General features: G+C 38.0%; 1 protein-coding gene across 15 annotated transcripts in view; it reads left to right on the top strand.

The window, feature by feature from the left end:
- The window catches only part of mecom (MDS1 and EVI1 complex locus), a 138,168-nt gene extending 117,567 nt beyond the window's left edge, over positions 1-20,601 (top strand). For 2 of the 15 annotated variants that reach the window (XM_043259356.1, XM_043259371.1), the window contains 14 exons: positions 605-707; positions 785-1,031; positions 1,351-1,498; positions 1,893-2,073; positions 5,366-6,767; positions 6,869-6,959; positions 8,547-8,573; positions 11,660-11,826; positions 12,561-12,638; positions 13,985-14,154; positions 14,298-14,442; positions 17,393-17,629; positions 17,715-17,886; positions 18,640-20,601. In XM_043259356.1, the coding sequence (XP_043115291.1) occupies positions 605-707; positions 785-1,031; positions 1,351-1,498; positions 1,893-2,073; positions 5,366-6,767; positions 6,869-6,959; positions 8,547-8,573; positions 11,660-11,826; positions 12,561-12,638; positions 13,985-14,154; positions 14,298-14,442; positions 17,393-17,629; positions 17,715-17,886; positions 18,640-18,768 (3,297 nt within the window). In that variant the 3' untranslated portion in view covers positions 18,769-20,601. The remainder of the gene's footprint in view (positions 1-604; positions 708-784; positions 1,032-1,350; positions 1,499-1,892; positions 2,074-5,365; positions 6,768-6,868; positions 6,960-8,546; positions 8,574-11,659; positions 11,827-12,560; positions 12,639-13,984; positions 14,155-14,297; positions 14,443-17,392; positions 17,630-17,714; positions 17,887-18,639) is intronic. The other 13 variants (XM_043259364.1, XM_043259359.1, XM_043259365.1 and 10 more) reach the window with 13 other exon arrangements.
- Positions 20,602-22,853: the final 2,252 nt, after the last annotated feature.

Here is a 22,853-nt window from a genome sequence, read left to right as displayed (position 1 = left end):
CGTCTGTCTGATTGTGTGACATCTCTAATAAGAATGCTCAAATGTCACCACCAGACTGAACAGGAAGTGAGCCGTCTAATGCCTTCAAGGCTTGCCAAAAATAACACCATCCAAATAACACAACTGTTTCTCCCACTACCTATTGTGTTCACGCAGGAAGTCTGTGTGTGTCAAACAGATAGGTCTCTATTCGGATTCTTTAACGCCGTCTCTTTCAAACACACGCTAAAGCTCAGGTTCCCATCATTGTTTTTCCATTAAATGTATTGTCAGTTGATTTTTTTTTTCAAATGCTCCTGAAAATACAGTGTTTCACCATTTGGAAAATCCCGCAGCTCTGTAAAATAAAATAAAAAGTAGTTGACACTGAACTGACAATAAAATCAGATTTTTTTAGTAAAGTTTATCAAGTCTGATTATTTGTATCATATCAGTTTATAATAAGGTATATTATTTGAATCAAATAACTTAACTCATTAATATTAACTAAGAAAATATATATATATATATATATATATATATATATATATATATATATATATATATATATATATATATAGTACCAGTATTCTGCCCCATGTTAAACATCTCTCTCTCTCTCTAGATCTTTTACCGTGTGGTCCGAGAGGTCCAGCCAGGTGAGGAACTCTTACTGTTCATGAAGGCTGAGGATTTTTCATGTGAGACCATGGCTCCAGACATACACGGTGAGTTTGCACTCGTACGCACTTAAACGCACACAAACTCGCTCACTCGCTAACTCGCTCATTCTGTTGTCCTGCAGAGGAGCGTCAGTACCGCTGTGAGGACTGTGACCTGAACTTTGAGTCTGGTTCAGAGCTGTTGGACCATCAGAAGCATGCATGCGGTACCCCGCCGTCCTCCGGCTTCAAGCTGTCTAAGCAGGGTCTGCCCAGCACCGCAGACGATCCTGATCTTGACCCGCTGCACTTACACACTCACCCCATGAACTTACCCCGCTCCCCACAGGAGTGTAAGGAGTGTGAGCAGGTCTTTCCTGATGCCCAAAGGTTAGACCATTGCGATTTTATTTATTTGAATTAGTTTTTTATTATTTATTTTTATTTTATTTTAAAACACTGCTATTTTATTTTATTTTATTTTATTTTAAAACACTACTGTTTTTTATTTGTTTTATTTTATTTTAAAACACTGCTATTTTATTTTATTTTATTTTAAAACACTACTGTTTTTTATTTGTTTTATTTTATTTTAAAACACTGCTTTGTTTCATTTTATTTTATTTTTAAACCTGCTGCTTTAATTTATGTTGTTTTATTCATGCTCAAACCAAAGCACACTCAAATCTGATAATTCTGTTTGTCACAGTCTGGACACTCACTCTCTATCTCACACCGATGAGAGGGAATATAAATGTGATCAGTGTCCGAAGGCCTTCAACTGGAAGTCAAACCTGATTCGCCACCAGATGTCACACGACAGCGGCAAGCATTATGAATGTGAAAACTGCTCAAAGGTAGAGTCCAGACATTAAAAAAGCGTGCAAAACAGGTGTTTTAACTCAAACAGTAGTGTTTTAAACGCAATTAATAAAAAGCAACTAGGTATATAATCATTTATAGTCAGGGTGGCACGATACTTAGCCTTATTCTAAAATTGAAAAGCATTTTTTGTTGTTGACTATAAAGGTTTTTTTAATGTCCAGTTAGAGCAAACTCATAAGCATATAGTTGTCAGTGTTTGTTCACAATAAACTTTTTGCTTACTTTTGTACAATTATCAGTTCTGGTTCTTTGGATTGCCACATTGTTGTCCAATCAGAACCGCTTGAGATCCACTCCAATATGATTCCTGCTATCTCTTGGCTGTGTATGTAAACTTTGTCCATATATCTCCCTCTCTTTACCCAGCAGGTGTTCACAGACCCCAGTAACTTGCAGAGGCACATTCGCTCTCAGCACGTGGGGGCAAGAGCTCACGCGTGCCCTGACTGCGGCAAGACGTTCGCCACCTCCTCGGGCCTTAAACAACACAAACACATCCACTCTTCCGTCAAGCCCTTCATATGTAAGTCACTCAGACCCTTCATATGTAAGTCTGCATGCTTTCTACTCTGATCACCACACCGCAGAGCTGGAGAGCCCCAGCATCCTTTTGAAAATCCTGCCAAAATTAACATTTTCGGTTCGACATTGTTTGCCTTAACTGATGTTTAAACACAAGTATACTTTTAATGCGCTGTTACTTGATTTGGATCCACCAAATAAATAAGCGTGAGTAGATCTGAGTTTTTTTCAAATCTGTTTTTGAAAGACTGGTGGAGCTCTCCAGCTGGCCTGGGTTATCCAGCACTTATGTTCATTTCAAATCGGTCTATAATCCCTATCTTGCACTTTTTAAAGTCAACATGAAACAGCATTTGCAACCCTTTTGACTTCTATAAATGTGACACGTTTCACAGAAAAACTGTAAATTCAGGTAGAAAAAGTACTTTTGTACTGACATGGAATTTATTCGATTGAAAATATTTTTTTTGTTTTTATTTATTTTTTTTAAATCATACACATGTACACTAAAAACAGGAAAATGTTAAGAAATAAAATAGGGTTATATTTGATTTCATGTTGTCTTTAACATTTAAAAAGTATATTTAAAATGATATTATATATTAATTATTATAAGTATTATTAATATTAGTAATTGTTTATTATTATTATTTGCATCTAATAAATGCTAATATTATTTTTTATATTTCATTATTATATTAATACTTTATTTTTTAAAAATGTTTTTCTTTGTTTATTTGCTGTAACCTAAAACTACCTTTTTTGCAGGCTGTTATGTTTGACATGCTGTATTTATTGACTGTGCATGTTTGTGTTTGTAAGTGGGCTGTCTCTGTCTATGTGTGCACTTCATCTGTGCTGTGGTGCGTGATGATTTCCATCAAATCAAATTAGAGCAATAGAGTAAATGTTACTGACAATATTGTACAGTACATACCAACATAACAATGATCTTATAATCCTATCAGTCTTTTGGAGTGCTCACTTTACCCTACATTTCCTTACAATGCATGTTAGTACCTCAGCTCTCTCAATTTCAATGCACGACCTCTGACCTCCGACCTCATACGCCAATGACCTTAATTCTTAATCTCATCCTGCATAAAGAGCTCACTTGCCCCTCATAATGATTTAAACGTCTAAAATCGTACTGCGCCCTCTGAACTTTGCACGATTGAACTTAATGCAATGACCCTCGAAGTGCTGATCCCACACAGCTCGTGTAGACGTTCCCCCCACCGCCACCACATATCAGACAGTAACTAGCTTGCTAACTCTGGCCATTCCAGGAAAATCACTACCACATGCAGGCCGACTCGTACAGAGACTAACACACAGCCATTTACAGCAATCAGCATTTGAACAAGCACAGCTAACAGCACTTAATGACCTCGCAACAACACACACACACACACACACACACCAAACTACACCACACACATGCACTTTGATGCATGCAGGGGCAAATATATATATATATATACGCTCTGTGAACCAAGTGAGTCTTACTGAGCCCCCGTTTTTATCATTTGTTAACGCTACTGCATTAATCTCATTTGAAATAAACATTTTTGTATATTTATATGTGTGTGTGTATATATATATATACACACATAGAACATTTTTTGTAGATATTAATTATAAGAATATAAATAAATACAAATATTTATAAATGAATATAAATCCCAAAATAAATATTTTCAAAATATATATACTGTATGTTAAGATAAATTATGTAAACAATTTTTTTTATTTTGAATTAATCACCATTAATGATTTGACAGCACTAATTAACATACATTTCAGTTCAGTACTAATAACATATAATTTCAACAAATTGTATTCAGTTTCATTGTTCCAAATTAGTTGCTTATGAGGTTTTATCTCAGTTAGGATTAGCACTTAGAAGGCAGTATACAGTGAGGTAGCTCACTAGGTTTTGAAACAGAGCCACTCACTCGTGTCTTTGTTTGCATGTATGTACTCATATACTTCATTCTGGACTTGTTACTAAAACAAACATTGACAAAATAGTGTTAATTATTCTAAACTTAAAGAGAAAATCTCCCTTTTACACAAACACTCATACACATTCATTTTACTACTGGCTGTTCAGCACTGCGGAATGTGTTTATAATATTTCTTTACGGTTTATTAAGACCTGACAAAACACAGCACTCTGAAGTGCCCACAGATCCTCCCTCACACACGCCCCAAATTTCACACCTGTTCATCCGAGTGCGTCCAGTTGTTCACAATTATATAAGCAGTGTGTGTGCGTATGTCTGCTGTGCTTCCTGAATGCCTGATATCCAACGAGTATGATGAACAGACAAACCCACAACAAACTCGTAACGTGATAGTTCACCAAAAATGTTCCAAAACTCAAAGCGTTTTAAAAGCAAAAGTAAAATATACAGTTCCCGTACAATAAAAGTCACGTGTGGTCCAGTTTTGATTTAAACCCCACTGACAAAAAAGACTTCTTTACAATATCTTAATTGTGTTACACAGAAGAAAGAAGTAATTTAGGGTTGTAACAACATGAGTGTAAGTAACAGTGACGGAATTATCATTCCTGTCTGTCCTTTCTTTAAGTCCTTTTATCCTGAAATAATATTTACATCCCATCTCTTGATTAGTCTGTTTGAGTGACTGTCTCTATAAACACACATCATGGCAGAACATCCTCTAATTCCACACCTCACACTTCATGCGATCTGACAGGGATTAGCAAAACCACCCGCTAGATTCCATGAATTTTAAAAACGTCACATTTGCAATAGGATATGCGATTATGATGAGAAATGCGAGTGGTTAAAAGGCTCAGTTTCACACTAGAGGTGTTAGACCACTGATGTATAGGGTGCTTTTATCACTTTCAGAGTGTGCGTTAGGGATTTAACTGTATACACTGCTGTGAGGACTGAGTGTGTGTGCAGTGACACTGACAGCAAGAGTTTAGGATTCATCATGAGTTTTAAGAATGTTGTTTGACGACTGAGCAGTGTGTAATGATGTGAGATGTCTGTGTGTGTGTGTATGATAGACAGAGACGTCGCTTGGTCCATGGGAACGGACCTGCGGGAGAGGATTCATTCAACTCTGTTTCCTTCTCACGCTTAAAATAGAGCCATTGTGATGTCCTTGTCTCTGTGTGTGTGTGTGTGTGTGTGCACCTGCGTTTGACATTACATTCTTTTGTCTGCCATCCTTGCTTATCCTGCATTTTTGTTTGTTTTGTGAATGTATGAATGCGTGGCATGGCTAAACTGACCATCCTTTTACGCCGTATGTCCATGTCTCACTGTCTCTAGGTGAGGTCTGCCACAAATCTTACACGCAGTTCTCCAATCTGTGCCGCCACAAGCGCATGCACGCGGACTGTCGCACTCAGATCAAGTGCAAAGACTGCGGCCAGATGTTTAGCACCACGTCATCCCTAAACAAGCATCGGCGCTTCTGCGAGGGTAAAAACCATTTTGCTGCTGCCGCGGGAGGGTTGTTTGCCCAGGGCATGACCCTCCCTGGCACCCCTGGCCTGGACAAATCCACACTGGCTGGAATGAGCCATGGGAGTCCTGGTTTAGCAGACTATTTCGGGACGAACCGGCACCATGGTGGGCTGACATTCCCAGCAGCCCCTCCGGCATTCCCATTCAGTTTTCCAGGACTTTTCCCATCAGGACTTTACCACCGGCCCCCTCTAATTCCATCTACGTCACCCATTAACGGCCCTCCGAGCGGTGAACTACGAAAGAGTCCCCTGCTGTCTTCACCTATCTCTGGGTCACACGAGCTCTTAAAGAGTTTACGCAAGGATTCATTCAATGGGGAGAACGAGAGCATGGAGCATCAAAGGGAAGGATCTGTTTCCAAACCAAGACATGGCGGGAAGATGAGCGACCAGTCGGAGAGTAGCGATCTGGACGACGTCAGCACTCCGAGCGGGAGTGAGCTAGAAAGCACTTCCGGTTCTGAGTTGGACAGCGAAGCCGAAAGCGACCGGGAACGGGTGCGAGTACGGGAGAACGGGAAAGGCCCGAAAAGGAAGTCCAGCGGGTTCAACGATGCTCAAAGCCCGACTCTTGTCAACTCTAGTAGTAGTAGCAACACTAATAACGGGAAAGACTTCCCTGTGCCAGGGCTCCTCCCGCCATCTTTAGACGAGCAAACAGCTGTTTCCGGTGCCGTTAATGACTCCATCAAGGCAATTGCCTCCATTGCTGAGAAATACTTTGGTTCTACTGGACTTGCAGGCTTGCAAGATAAAAAAGTTGGGGCATTGCCGTACCCTTCCATGTTCCCTCTGTCGTTCTTTCCAGCCTTCTCTCCATCAGTCTATCCCTTCCCAGAAAGGGAGCAACTTAGACCTCCAGGCCACAAAGGGGAGCCAGAAAGCCCTCCGGTTGAGGGTAAAAAACTTCAAGGCAGAAACGCTGAATCACCTTTTGACCTCACCACCAAACGGAAGGAAGAACGGCTTGCCGCTACTTGTGCCCCTTTGAAACCAGAAGCCTCACATGTACAATCAACAAACCAGGATCAACCACTGGACCTGAGTCTCGGTGGACGAAGTCGAGGAAAGAGTGTTAGAGGGGAGGAGTTAAAAAAGAACCCAGTCTTTGGAGAGGATAGGGTGGAACCGGAGCCACCCAAGGCCGACCCGTCCCTTCAACATGCAAGACCTACACCTTTCTTCATGGATCCCATTTACAGGTACTGTCAATCACATGTCCTTCCTATTCTTTTAGCAAAAGGTAATATATTTCAATTTAGTGTTCAACTTACCATGAGAACTGATAGAAGTTTAACATCAGCAGGGTTGAGAAGAGAAAGATGAACGATCCTTTCGAAGTCCTTAAGGACAAATATATGCGGCCCGCTCCTGGATTTCTCTTCCACCCACAGGTGAGAATCGTCAGAATATTTTCCCACTGCTAACTCCATTTAATTTTATCACCTTGTCCCTACAGTCCTGCACAAATCATTAGCCTACTTTGAATTGCCTCTCTCTGTGCTTCTGCAGTCAGTGTTCATGCAAGCTGTTCCAGACTCAAATGCCAATAAAAAGTAGTGCATGACCAGTTTGAAAGTTTGTAGTTCCCAAAATTGGTACAAAAAGTTTTTGACAGAATTGTCATACAACTTTACTCGTACGATAACATGATTATTTTTCCAATAAACTAATTTGGTTTAGTCCCACTAATGGCACAGAAACTGCTTACAGCTGCTTTAAAATGAGTTCAGATCATTAACCAAATTCAAACAGTTTTAAATACTGACATAACATTACTTGTCCCATTGAATGCAATTTCTAGTATTGACAAAATAACTCCTTGTGACTCTAGTATTGACGTAATAGCTACAGTATGCTGGCAGTAGCTTTACGGGGCCCCAGTGTTTTAGCATTAGCATAGCAACTCCCATGTTCTTCCATGTTGTTCTTTTACTGAGTAATCAGGTCCAGATGTGAGATTCAGACAGGGTGGGAGTTTTGTGACACGTCTCGGTGTGGGTGTCTTTGATTATGATGTCACAATTTGATACCCAGTTAAACTGCCAGACACTGACCCATATCCATATCCCTGGATGGAGACTTTGTATAAGTGTGTGTGTGTGTGTGTGTTTATTGTAAATCTGTGTGATTTATGTGATTTGTGCATCTAGAATGAGTGATTTTGTCTGAGTGTAGTGTGTGGTTTTGTGCCTGAGTGTCTCATTAGTGTGTATTAAGTGACCTGTCTGCTTTGTGTCATTGTGTGTTCACTATCAGTGTTCTGTAAAAATAATACATAGTTCTCATATAAACTCACACACACATGCACGTCTGGTACACATACAGACCCAGAAACACACTCATAGACTCTCACTGGTGCAGTGTTTTATTGGCTGTTTCAGGACAGTGTTTTATGGGCTGTTTCATTGGCCTGATTTATTCCCTGTGTATGCTTTGTGTCTGCACAAGATAATATCCACATGTCCCTGACACACTGCCTAACGAGGTGACCTATCAGCATCCACTTTGTTGCCCTATGCTCACTGGACTCTCTAATCAGCACCAGCGATGCTATTGACAGCACAAATGTATTATGGGAAATGCAGTTTTAAATCTACTCTATTAGTGCGTGGCTAAGCAGTAGAGGCTAACTCAAACAATAGGAGATCAGGTGGATTGCGTGCAGGGGGGGTTGGAATTAACATTTTATTATGCTATTTCTTTTTTATTTTATTACATAATAATAATTTATGATAAATAATTATCCATAAATTAAAAATCTAGTTTATCACATTTTTTTCCATTAGCATAGAAAAATGGTAGTATAAATACATTTGATAAATACTGCATAAAATAACAAATAAATAATATCAAATAAAATAAATTCAGTCAATCAAGTGTGGGACGTTAAGCTTTATTAAACATCACATTGCATAATCACACATGATCAGTCTGATTCTTGATTTTGATTTGCTGTTTCCCTTCTGTCCTGCCCCCAGTTTCGCATGCCTGATCAGAGAACATGGGTAAGTTACTCCATACCGAGTCATTCATGTGTTTTCACCACACACCACACACCACACACACATGCTTAATACTTCCGTGCTAATCACACAAACACCTATAAGTTCTGCAATACACCATGTACCCACAATGCAGTTCACTATTAGCATGACATGCTAGATATAATGCATGGCTCAAACAAACAAAAGCATGGACCAAACAGCTGAATCTGGTCCAAAGTCATTTCCTTTCAGAGAAGTTCCATGTTTTAGTCATTAAACACCTGCCCTTTTACACTTTTTGCGTGATCTGTCCAATGCATGATGACTGATTGATTCAATTTAATGTATTTTAGTACCATAATACAGCACATTTGATTTTCTAAATAATATAAAAATGCACAGCTAGCTTTCAAATGAAACGCTCTCTGGTTAAACATTGAAGAAATGTCTTTTGTATTCCCGTGTCATTTGGTGCACGCATGTCTCCACTCTTGTGTGCCAGTGTGTGTGTTAACCAGACAGAACAGTTGTTATTTCTGATGGCTACCCCTGATAATGCAGTCAGTGTGAGTGAGCGTGATTATTTACACAGAGAGAGTAACAGACCACGGCTCTGATTTGGGGTGGCGACACTCCCGTACGGCATCGCATCACTGGAGGGGTAACAGTCTCTCTGGGACCCGCTCTGAGTGTGTGTGTGTGTGTGTGTGTGTGTGTGTGTGTGTGTGTGTGTGATAGCACAAGGGGGGTTTCCAAACCCAAGACATCTGGTACCCTGATAAGATCAACAATTGAAAAGCTCTTGCTAATGAAGGCCCTCTCAGACACACACTACTGAGAACGGGCAACTCAACAGCTGCCCTACCACAGAGAGGGTGAAGGCTACTTAGCGATCCAGGAAGTCCAATCGCTGCCGATCACAGATTTCTTTGGACTTAGTTGTTATAGCAATCATAGAGATACCAATCTATGGTAATATGTTTAGACTTCAAGTACCAATCAAACTGGCTATAAAATATGTGAGTGTGTGTGTATATTTTTGACCTAGACATACTTTGTGGACAAAACCTCTGGCCCGGAGGAATGTTTTATTGCGCTTTTATAGCTCGGAAGACTTAATGAGTTATGTTTCATGTAACTTCGTTTCTCTGATGTTTCTCCTAAAATTCCTTGGGAGGAATAAAAATAGACACAAATGAGCCAATTGTTGACATGCAGTAAGATCACAGAGCTATAAAACTAATTTTGATAGCAGAGCACAAATCGTTTGGTCTTGGACGTATGTGATGAGAAAAATTTGAGCTCATTAAAACTGACTTTTAATTGCCTGCTTTGCTATTTTGGCAAATGTGAGGACAGTTTTGTTTATTGTAGTCCCATGAAATTACTGGTGCATTTTTCTCTGGAGCTAAAACGTAGAAGTTGGGAATATGAGCAAAAGTCTCCATTCGGCCTGCATTCAATCTCATTGTGCAGAAGAAACAGTAGATATATATATATATATGTGTGTGTGTGTGTGTGTGTGTGTGTGTGTGTACTTATGACTGCATATATAGAGAGATAATTTAGTTTTTTCATTTAGAGATTAATGAGATAACTAGATAAACATGTCCACTCAAGGCTTATGAGATAAGTTAAAGATGACTGTTTTGTTGAGTTGAAAATGCTAATAGAGTGTTAGCATTAGTAGAGACAGCACATCATCTAGATATATGACAGTAGTTGATTAGAAACACTTTTATCTCTGTCCATCTTTCCCTCCTTCTCTCTGTCTGTGATTTATGGAGAGAGGGAGAGAGTTGGGGTATCCCTAATCAAACAGCTCTGACACTTCACATCCTCCCAGAGGACGCGAGCCTGACGTTCCAATGGAGAACTTTAACTCCCAGCTGTCATTCCTCATCAAATGTCTGAATTATCTTGTGTCGATCTTTCTGTCTCTCTCTTTCTGTGCCCCTTTCTTTAACCTCTTCCTTCACGTAATTTTAAAGATTTAGCCCTTTCTTTATTTCTTTCCTATCTAATATTTGCAGAATAAAGTCAAAGATCTTGCTATGAACTCAATGTCAAGATCTATTTGTGAATATTTTGTTTTTAACCACAACCAGAACAGATTACATGGTCGAGGAGGAACTTGATGAGAAATGTTTATTTTGAGATCTTTGATTTGGATTGGAATACAGCAAGTATGAACGCAGTTTAAGACTTCAGAACAAGTTCCCATTGACTCTGCATTGCTGTCTTTGTTTCTTAAACCTTCTCTAATATCTTCTGCAGAAGGAAGCAGACCTTTCTTTGTGTGTTTATGTATGCATGCCGTTGTGTGTATCGTGTGAGTCCTTCACTGTGAATCAGGACTGATTTGTCACCAAAAACCGAAATAAGAAAAAGGGAAAATTCAATACACACATGAAATAATGCAAATCCACTCTGTTTTCTTAGAAAAACTCAGTGTTGCTCTGCAGTTGGTAGGCCCGCTCGCCTACAGGGACCCCCGGCCCTCCCTCCCCAGCTCCGTCCCCTCCCTCTCCTTCCTATGATATCATTATTACTGCTGTCTCAGCCTTGATCAGTAATGTCAACATCTTTCATATTGACGAATGTGCTGTCTGCTCATATTGTGCACTGAATGCTTTATGGCCAACATAGGACATGAATCACTCCTGCTCTTCAGCACGCCTCACATACGCGCACACACACACACACACACACATTCGGGCCTTATGTTGTTCTCATTCTCTGGCTGACACACACATGTAGCTCTATCCCCTTCGAGAGTGTGTCCATTTCTGATGAAAGCAACTGTTAGGCTTAATTAGTAAATTGGCAGCGGTTCTTATCCGCATGAATCTCTGTGTGTGTGCACATGTGTGGTCCATCTTATAACGTGCATTGTTAGTTGAGTTTGTGCGCCAAAATTGGACATTACAGATCAACGAAAGCATTTCACACTGTTATCCGAGAGTGAAAGTTCACGGTCGGCAGTTTGCCCCGCACATCTGTGGTAGAATGCAACTCCACGTCAATAAATGCGAGTAACACAGTGGGGATGTGTGTCCTTAAAGACCTCACAGCGAGGTAATAAAACTTTTCTCTATCTCTCGCAGATGTCGGCGATTGAAAACATGGCCGAAAAACTGGAATCCTTCAGCTCTTTGAAGCCAGACGGTGGTGACATCATGCGTTCCGTTCCCTCCATGTTCGACTTCCGGGCTCCGCCCACCACCCTTCCTGAAACACTGTTACGCAAAGGCAAAGAGCGCTACACCTGCAGGTAACAAAGCTGATGAACACTCAGTTCCTCTTCTTTAAAAAAAAAAAGTATATTATCTACTTTTTAAATACTATGAATGAAACAGACTAATTACATATATATATATATATATATATATATGAACATGATCTTTACGTGGTTTTGTGCTCCAGGGTCACATATAGCAAGTAAACAAACAAAACTAAGATAATTTTATAGTATATAAACAAATAAATCTAAAATAAAATAGGAATACAACCAAAACTAGGCAATTTGTTTAGAAACTACAAAATTAATAAATGAAAAATGATAATGCCATAAGTAAACAAACAAGTTTGTAGTTAGTGAGTTTAGTATGTATGATTAAGGCTGTTGATTTTTCGCTATTATCAACCAAAACAATCTCTGATAACAGAATTATCAAAAACAATTATCAAATTCATCTTTAACTAAGTGTAGTATTAACACAATATGACTAATTAGTTTTAGCAGTATTACAATTATTCGTAATAATGGTATGTTGTGACACCCTATAATTAAGATGTACTGAAGTAAAAATAATAAATAATATTTATAAATAACTTTTGTTAGTTTTTCTGAGTTTCATTAATATGACGTTTAAGTAAACATTTGTTTGATGTTTAATGAGTGATGACAGTACTGAACATGGAATGCAGGGTGTTTTGGGGAAGTGTGTGTGTGTGTGTGTGTATTGCTGAGTATTGTTCCTGGAGATCTGTTTCCTTCCCCTATAGATACTGTGGCAAGATATTCCCACGCTCAGCCAACCTTACAAGACATCTACGGACACACACAGGAGAGCAGCCTTACAGGTGACACTCTCTTTCTCTCACACACACTAATATATACTCTATGATGTAATCAGTTATTCACATACTCAGCAAATAGCATTGTAGCACATCAGTTGAATTTAACATTAACACATAAACCACAGATTACCATTATTAATAAAAGTACTTTTTGAACATCAGTTACACTGTTTACACTGATACCTGTCCATAATGTTTCCATAAATGATATATATAATTTATATTATATATTATTTATATTGTTATTACATAAGTATTCTGTTTAAATAAATTGCCTTTGTTTTTCTGAGCCAAAAATAAATATCACATTATGACTCATTAAAAGATGAATAACTTTCACTTCAAACACTAACTAGTTGTTAATTTACATAGATTAAGATTAAGATTTTATTCATTATAAACAAAATAACATTTAATATACATACATTTAATGTGCTTTCTATGGACATAAAATCATTTTGAAGAATTTATTTTGATGCAGACATCTTGATGTCTATATGTGTGTGTGTGTGTGTGTGTGTGTGTGTGTGTGTATGTGTATATATATATATATATATATATATATATATATATATATATATATATATATATATATTTATTTATTTATTTCATTTTTTCCTCATTTAATATTATACTGTTATTGTCACTGGGTAAGAGTGAGGTAGAAGTCAGAGAGAGAAAAGGACAGATAGACAAGGGAGACCGAAGGAAGCGTGTATGAATGATGGAGGTGATGAGTGCCGTACAGCTGCAGGCCAGCAAAGGCAGCTGGGTAATTAGGCCTGTGTTTGGGGCTCAGACTCTTTCAGGGAGTTTTAAAATACTGCAGAGAAACAGGCGTGCGCACACACTGCGTTTGTGGTCCGTCTGACCACAGGGGAGGTTTGTACAGGGCTGTGTTACTTTCCAGATAGCCTCAATCTCCTCGTGCTGGCAGCGCTTTAAACAAGCCGGTGATCAGCCTTTAACTGCAATTTAATTTCAGTTTTTTTCTGTTGTATTGGGGGGGGGGGAGAAGAAAGATAACAGGTTCCTGGGAGACGCAGTTTAGCGCACAACTCTACGGTGGAGGGGAAGATATGATCACGTAATCATACGGATAATTCTGCGTGAAGAGACTTGGCACATGCAGTCGTTTTCAGAGCAGAGGGAGGATGTGGACCAGAGAGTTTGAGTGTTACCGAGTTGGCCAAAGATTAGAGACAAAAGGGTTCATGACCACTCAATCATGTGTTTAGGAGCCTGCGTGTGTGCGAGACGGATAACACGAGAGAGTTTGATTTCTCGTTTCTGTATATTGCGAATCCTGTATGGTCTAATTAAGTTCATATGTGTCTGTGCGTTTGCAGATGTAAGTACTGCGATCGTTCGTTCAGTATTTCATCGAATCTTCAGCGCCACATCCGTAACATCCATAACAAAGAGAAACCCTTCAAATGTCATCTTTGTGACCGATGCTTCGGGCAGCAGACCAACCTGGACCGGCACCTCAAAAAGCACGAGAACGGTAATTTATCAGGTATACACATATACACACATATAGCATAATTCATTAAACAAACATCCACGTCAACGTTTAGCATTTGTGAATAACCTTATTAGCAGCTGTTGGTTATTTAACATTTACACTAATATGTCTTGTTTTGTTTTTTTTATGTGTAGGAACAGCAATGTCATCGCCCCGTTCAGAGCTGGACAGTGGCAGTGCTATCTTGGAGGACAAGGAGGACTCGTATTTTAACGAAATACGAAACTTCATCAGTAACACGGCCCGGAACGCCACTTCTCCATCACACTCCGAGGAAGGGTAAACAACCATCTTCTTCCTCGTTTACACTATTAAATACAGTTCATACACAAAATCCAACTTTCTGGGGGCAAAACAGCTCATTCATCATCAGAGCCTTGGTTTAGTGGTTAACGCATGCGTTCAAACATTGAGCTTATACACATAAATCTTCACATGGGCTCTCAGTCCATCTTATTTTCTGTCCTTCAGTCAAATTATAAATGTTTAATTTAATTATTAATGCATTAATTTCAATATATCATTCATTAGATAATTATTTACTATATATATATATATATATATATATATATATATATATATATATACACAATAATTATTTGTATTATATTAATTTATTATTAAAATTATCTATTAACAAAATTAATTACAAAAAAAAATAAACATTGCAAAAAACAGAAATATTGCAATTATATTATATATATATATATATATATATATATATATATATATATACACACACACACATATATATATATATGTATATAAAACATAATACAATTTAATCACTAAAAACGTGTTTTAATCCATCTGTGTATCAAATCAATGTAAGTCTCCTATGTAAAATTTTGGATCTTGACATTACTCCCAGTCATGTGTGGGCTCAATCGCACACGCAAACGGAGTGTCCATTAGGCTGTCAGTCATCAGTTGGCGCTAGTTGCCTCAGGCAGATTGGAGGTTATTATACACAAACATTACTGAACACAACACTTCTCATGCCTTATTCATTAACCCTCACCTCTGAGTGAATAGCATCACATGAAAGGAGCAGACGGGTATCTCGGCACATGTGAGCGTATCTGTGTGCGTACATATATTCTGTAGGGTTGTTAATCATTAGCCTGTCGCCTGCGGTTTTTAAGAGCAAAGATTAGGGCAGGTCTCCAGCAGGACGTGATTACTGATTGGCCGATTGCGAGCGCGTGCAGATCGCTGTTGACTTTTGGCTGCGTGCGCGTACATGAATTTTGCCATCTGCATATGATAATTATCGCTGATCATTTCCCAGCAGTGATCATCAGGTTGGATGACGGTTTAAATGTTTGACCTGGTCATCTGTGTGTGTGTGTATGACAGATAAAGATCTTACAAGCTTTAGTTTTTTTGGATTTCTTCATTGTTTCATTAAAAAGATCCTAGAGTCATTACGACATCGGCTATGAGTGTGTTTGCGCGCGTCCCACATCTGGTCCCAACATGTGTTTGTGAACAGGAAGTAGGTGTGGGAGAGGAGGTCAGAGGTCGCTGAATGTTTCCTGTCAGAGTGACTGCTCCTGATAGATACTTTATCCTCCACAAATTACCACAGCTCTCTCTAATTAGCCGATCTGTTTTCATCATCACGCCATCGCTGCTTCTTTCGTTCTCTCACGGCATTAGCAGGGTGCGGAGTGATGAGAGAAGGTGATTTCGGGGATTATCAGAGATGTGAGAAGGGCTTTAAATGTTAACCCTACGACTTTACGCTAATCTGAGGGAAGAACGGAGATGTAAATGAAATAGATGGAGGTGAGAGATGAAACCTAGAGGAAAGATGTTGCTGCTCAAAGACGTAATGCAGGTCTCAAGTAGTTTCACTTAAGCATCAACTTTTTTAAGCTTTCTCATAAAAATTTATGATATACAGTAAGAACATGGACAGATGGATACATATATGAAGAGTTCATTTGCAAAAACAGATTAACAATTATGAGAAATCATGCTTTTTCATTGTGCATTCCAGTTAATCTCAAACAAACTGCAGTTGGGTTTTTCTGATTAGGTTAGAAAATAACTGAATACAGCTAACACAATAAAAACATGATTTTTGAAAATTGACAATTCAATTTCAATTCATTTCAAGTTTATTTAAACTCTTCATATGCACAGCTATGACAGAAACATACATAAACCCAAACAGGAACTAAAAAAGTATTCAAATAAGTCCTATTCTGCGTTCTAAACTTCTAAATCATTGGTTTTACAGCAGTCAGTGCCATTTTGGAAAGAAATCAATCAAATGTGTGTAAAATAAATTGTTACAAATTAACGTAATTAAATGACATCTTTTTTTTTTCTCAGTAACTGTAACATATTACATTGGTTGCTTTGGTAGCACTTTATTTTAAGGTGTCCTATTATAACAACAGTAACTCTAAATCCTAACTCTAACCATATAGTGCGTACATGCAGTTTTTATACTGTAACAAGGAAACCTTAAAATAAAGTGTAAAACATTTTTGTAATTAAATTATATAATTCCATTACATGTAACTAGTTACTCCCCAACAATAGATAGATAGATAGATAGATCATCTATACAGACAGAAAAATGTTTCCACATCCTCCCCTCATATGGGAAGCTGCTATTTTAAGTTGAGGAAATAGTAGAATCAGGACAAAACGAGTGAATCAGCCTTAATATGGTTCCTTTGGCTGGCGTATATTTGTGTGTGTGTGTGTGTGTGTGAGTTTGGATAGCTGGCCTCCGTCTCTGTAGGGAAATGGCTGCTTTGGCAGCTCCTTCTCTCCACTCACCAAATGGGCTGTCAGCTAAATATTTGGCCTATTAGATGAATTGGAGATAAAGAAGAAAATAAACTAGGGAAAGAGGAGATGTGAGCTGTTTGAGTGAGAGAGAGCTGGAAATAAGTGAGAGGAAGTGTAGAGGCCTGCTGTCTAAGTGCCCTGCCGATGGGCGGCTCGTTTCTGCCAACCAGGGGCCCTCGTAACTGATGACAAACAGTCTCTTTCTCCAACACACTCTCCTTCTTTCTCTGAGCATTTCCTCTCATTTAGAAAGCGTGGGCATGTGGTTCTGCTTTTTAAGGTGGTTTATTTTTTCGAGGCAAACAGAACTTGGTTTCAGCGTTAAATGATTTTCTTTCTGTAATCAAGGATCAGCGTATCAGTCAAAAATTCATGCCTGCGAAATGTCATCACAAATGATTCTCTCTGTTCTCCGTAGGCTGAACGGCAGTCACTTCGACGGCGACAAAGCCCTGCCTGGTCAGGGGTCACGTGACCTGGACGAAGAAGAAGGGGAGGAGCTCGGAGCGGAGGAAGAGGAGGCGGAGCATAGCGACAGTGCCAGGAAACCCAGCGAGGACGGCGTGCCCAGCAGTCTGGATCATGACATTAACGATGACATCGATTTTGAGGGACCAGATGATCTGGAGATGAATAGCAAATCCTCGCCACAAAGGTATGTGGGTTGAAAACTTGTTTATACGCCTTTATTTTGTGGCTGTGAATTAATCTTTGAAAAATAATATCTGCATCGTTTGTAGGTTTAATGAGGACGAGGACGATGAAGATCACAGCAGTTTCTCTACGCTGGATCACATCCGTCACTTTAGTATGGAGGACGGAGACCTCAGCGATGGTGATGTCACCAGCTTTGGCCCCGCCCACCTGCAAGAGGGCATCAAGCAGCCTCTATACAGGAAATCTAAATCACAGGTAAAACCTTATAGAGCACAGAATTACAACTATCATTCAAAATCAAAAATCTAATAAATTCAGAAAAATACTATACATTTTTACAATATTATTTTTAAATAAATTTCTTATTTAAATGCTAATATTTTAAGTGTTCTTAATAATAATAAACAACAATAATTAGTAGTAGTAGCAGATAATGTATTTTTAATAATAAGTTATCAAAAATGTCCATAATTTGATTAATTGTATTATTTATTGATATTAATGATAATATTAGTATTTTGTCATTTATTTGTAAAAAATATAAAATGTTAAGTGAATATTTAAAAAAATATTAACAGCTTATTTAATTACTAATATGTAATTTTTATGTTAGAAATATTAATTCATAACAAATGTTAAAATATTAATATATTAATAATAATATCAGATTTGCAATTAATATTAAAAATGTCAAATAAATGTGAACTTAAAAAAATAAACTTATTATTACTATTATTATTAATTATTATTATTATTATTGCTACTGTTAGTTAATAAATTGTTATTATTAATAATTTATCTTAACAAGTCACATTAATTTTCCATTAATTTTTCTATTAATTAAATTTGTCTCACCCTTATAAAATTAACATTATTGTTGTATTAATTATTATTAAAAACAATAATAATAGTATGATAATTATTAAATATATAAAATATATTTTTTATCAAATAAATTTTCCATGAATTTGTTGGTGTATTTCTAACTGTATATCTCTCCTTGTCTAGGCATATGCTATGATGCTGTCCCTAGCCGACAAGGATCCACTCCATTCATCTACCCATAATGCCCCGATGTGGCACAGCTTGGCCCGCGCTGCAGAATCCAGTGCCATTCAGTCTCTCAGTCACGTATGACACGCCCATGTACCATGTGACCTAACTTAACATTATGTTAGACTACCGCCAGAGTCCCTGGTCCACACTCACGCCCGCACAAGTGCCCAAATCCTCATTCACTTCCCCCACACACACACACACACACCCCCAGATTCACTGTCCCACATACATCCACAAATGATTGACGTATTAATTAGTAGGAATGACAGTAGTGTCGGTAATTTTAATGGTGATGATGAAGTTGATGACGACAATAGTAGTAAGGCGTAATAATAATTGTATTTATTCTATCAAGTTCCAATGTTTTGCACAGCAGTGGCAGCTGGTGAACAGTTTTTGAGATTGCTAATGAAACATCAGTGTCATGTTTGTGAGTTTTGTCCTCTAAAACCGATAGTTACTGAGAGTAACGAACGAGAGTCTTCCACAAGACAAATGTGATCGCAGACTATTCAGGCACAACCTGTAAATATCTTTACAATTACCGCCATCACACACACACACACGCAAACACGAATGAACGCAAACACAGACACTAAAACCACCATGTCAGTTTTTCCCAACATTCTTTTTGGTCTTGTACAGAAACGTACAAGTTTACAAACGTATGCCAGGGGTCGTGGGGTTAGCGTTTCTCTTTTCGAATATTCTCCAGGAGTTTGTGAATTTGAAAACGTAAACGGATACACATAAAACGTGTGACCTTTAGACCTCTCCCTGACGCTGCTTGTAAAAAAAAAAAATCGAATAAAAATAGGCGTAAGGAGCGAGACAGTGACTGTTTTCAAGTTCTGTCCAATTAAAGCACTGCATTACCTTCAACCCACTTTCCCGCAAGTTTGTGCGAAAACATGCTCTTTTTAGATAGTTTAAGTTGGAAGAGTGGTTGTAAAAAAAACTAGTTTTTGTTTGTTTTTAAACTAGTTTAAGAATTTAATTTGTAGAACTCGCGTAAAGGGCATTTTATAATTTCCACGGTAACTTTTTCCATTAGTTGGCGAACGATACCACTAAATAGCCTGAATGCTAGTTTTTAGCTACACCATCCTCGTGTGTCTTTCATTTATAGACAATCATGGGTTCCTTGTGTTTTGTTTTTTTTCTCCCCTTGTTGTTTGTTGCTTTGTTTTTGTCTCTCTTTTATTTCTTGGTTGATGTCGTCAATGTTATTGCTGTGTATCTTGAAAGTTGTATTTATTTCTCTGCAAACTGTAGTTTGTTTACTGAATAGCACTGCTCTCAAGCGCCCCCTTGTGCTGAAATGAAGAATTTCTCACTGAAAATTTTGGGGGGAGAGACTTTACTGGGGTTTGTAGAAACGTCTGAATGCCAGATAGTATTAAACGTACCATCACAGCTTATACTTCTAATAAAACTGGTAAATGATATAGATATTACTTAGGGTTTTTTGTATGACAATTTATTGATTCAACTGTAAAATATAAAAAAAAAATGAGAAAATAGAGAAAAAAAGAAAGAAGAATAAAAACAGCTGATATTACTTCTTCATAAAACGCATGATTGGTCCAAGCTGTACCTGACATTTTCTATGGTTGTCTGCAAGCTTGTGTGACGTTTGGGTCCATGTTGATTTCTTGTGCCAAACCTAGGAGAAATGCCAGATTTTCTTTATCCTCACGAGGTGAAGGACCAGATCTTTCCTATTTCACTTTGTTTGTTTTTTTGTCGATGTTTATAATCCCATTTTTAAAAGTAATCAGTGAGTTGAGGTACTTCTGTTTTAATGCTTTCTACAATGTAACTGTATTGCATTATAATTCAATACTGTGGGAGGAGTTACTGAGAAATAAAAAAAAAAAAACTCCTATGTGGGCGGACTGTGCACTCTCACACCGGCTCTGTCTCTTTATCTCTGTTTAAGGAAATTTTAAAGGTCATATTTCACTCCCAATGTAAAATAATATATTCACAGTATATATAAATAGTATTTTGCATATATAAAAGGAGGACTAAGATTGCTTGCGTTGATATTAATAACAATTAATAATAATGGATCAGTTGCATTTCAGTGTTCACGTGTGCACGCGCGAGTATGCGTTTAATTTCATAATTTTAAGACAATGAAAAAATATTTATAACATTTTAAGTGTATGAAATATTACTACATTAAAATAGTATATTTTACATAAGTATTGTACTACATTTTATGATGATTTTAATGTAAAAAAAATTTAATTAAAAAAAACTCAAATTAAACTTTTTTGCAAAATTAAAATTTGTAAGTAAACTAAGCAATAAATACAATGAAGTTAATTACAGTCATTAAATATTTTTTTGCTATATATTAGGATACCGATTGTCTTGATTTTAATATGCACTGTGCTTTTCCCGTCATTTTCTGTCTCCGAATTAGAGACCAGAATGTGCTGGTGCGAAGAAGATGTTCTCACACAGACACTCAGTGTGCCGCAGACACACATGTTTCTGAAAGAAAGACAGAATAAAACTCTTTTGATAGCTGCTCCCTCACACACCCACTCGTATTATTTCACACCGAGGCACATAAAAATCTGGTTCACACACACTGCCAGACGGACACAGCGCGAGTCTGATCCCCGGTCATCGCTCTCACACAGATCCACTGTCCCACAGCCAGAGAGAGTCTGCGAGAGAGAGAGAGAAAAGCGGCTGAAAGGCAGAGGAGGGAGGCAAGAATGCACGCTGCACTCGTTTGTTTGAGGGAAATGATGGATGAGGTGGAGAGATGTGATGACCTGGCTCATCGCTCAAACTCTCAATGAGAAACAACATTCGACTGACGTCTCTCTCTCATTGTTTAAACGGGATCCAACTTCTCCTGCCAACCCGGTCAGAATCCCTCGTTCTCACCCTCATAATTCTCCCTCCTTCTTTCCTAATCATATTCCCCATTGTCTTTCTTTTTTTCTAGAGGGATGCCATTTTTATCACTCCCTCTTCCAGTCCATCTATTCTTCTCCTCCTGTCCTTTCGTCACTCTCTTTTTTCTCTCTCTCTCTCTCTCTCAGTCTCTGATTTGTAGTGGGTGGACGCCGTTGAGGACAGAGGGGTGATGACTGCTTGTCTGGGATCGAGGCTTTGTGTGTGATGAGAGGCAGGGTGGGATTTGCTTGGGAAAATTAGTTAAGACCCTCTTTGTGTTTCCTGCCATTTTCACTCAACATAAACTCGATTTTTGTTGTCCCCGTCCGCATTACGAGGGTTAGACGACACTGCCGCGCAAAAGACAAAACACAGTCACTACAACCCAAACAAATCAAAGTTCTGTCATCATTTACTCACCATTGTATCGAAGCAAACCTCTACGATAGTCTTTCTACTGAAGAACACAAAAGCCGATATTTTGGAAAATTTGTGTTCGTGTTCAGAAAGTCCGGAGTTGTTTAAAACCCCACCGACATTTCATTTGTTTAAACTTCTTAAAAATATCTTCTGTGTTATGGAGAGAAAAAGAAACATCATGAAACAGGTCTTCATGTGAACTATACCTTCAACGCTTGTTTGTACAGAGCCTCTAAAAGGACATGATGATGGATGGTTTTTAAAAAAATTAAATGGTAGGAACATTTTACTCGGTGGTTTTGCCATCTCTTAAAAACTTTGCACACTTGCACAAAAAAATTATAATTTTAACGTCCAAATTCTTGTATAGAAAAACATAATTTGTTGGGACAGTGTGAACTAGAATGAAAACGGTGTGTCAAATCATTGAAAAAAAATGCCATTATTCTGCATTTTATAAGGATTATAAAACACTAGGATGTTAAAACTGCATTTATTTGAGACTAACTACATCAATTACTATGAGCTAACAATGAAAAATACACCTAAAGCATCTATTAATCAACATTTACTAAACATTAAAACCAAAAGTTCCTAAAGCTGTGTCAAATTAAAACCTGATTGGCCGAAATGGTGCAATCTAGAAATCTATTGCTTTTTGTTGTTGTTGTTTTATTCCTGTACCTGATTTGTATTTTTGCACTTTTTAAAATATTTTTTAACAGACCTACATTAGCTACCATGACTAAACGGTTGTGCTTTTTAACTACCCTTGATAGAGACAAGCAAATAATGTTGGCGATGGATTGCTCGCTGTTAAT

The sequence above is a fragment of the Puntigrus tetrazona genome, chromosome 15, assembly GCF_018831695.1.
Source record: "Puntigrus tetrazona isolate hp1 chromosome 15, ASM1883169v1, whole genome shotgun sequence".
Lineage (NCBI taxonomy): Eukaryota > Metazoa > Chordata > Actinopteri > Cypriniformes > Cyprinidae > Puntigrus > Puntigrus tetrazona.
The sequence above is the reverse complement of the archived record's forward strand: the minus strand, read 5'-3'. Positions and strand labels throughout refer to the sequence as shown.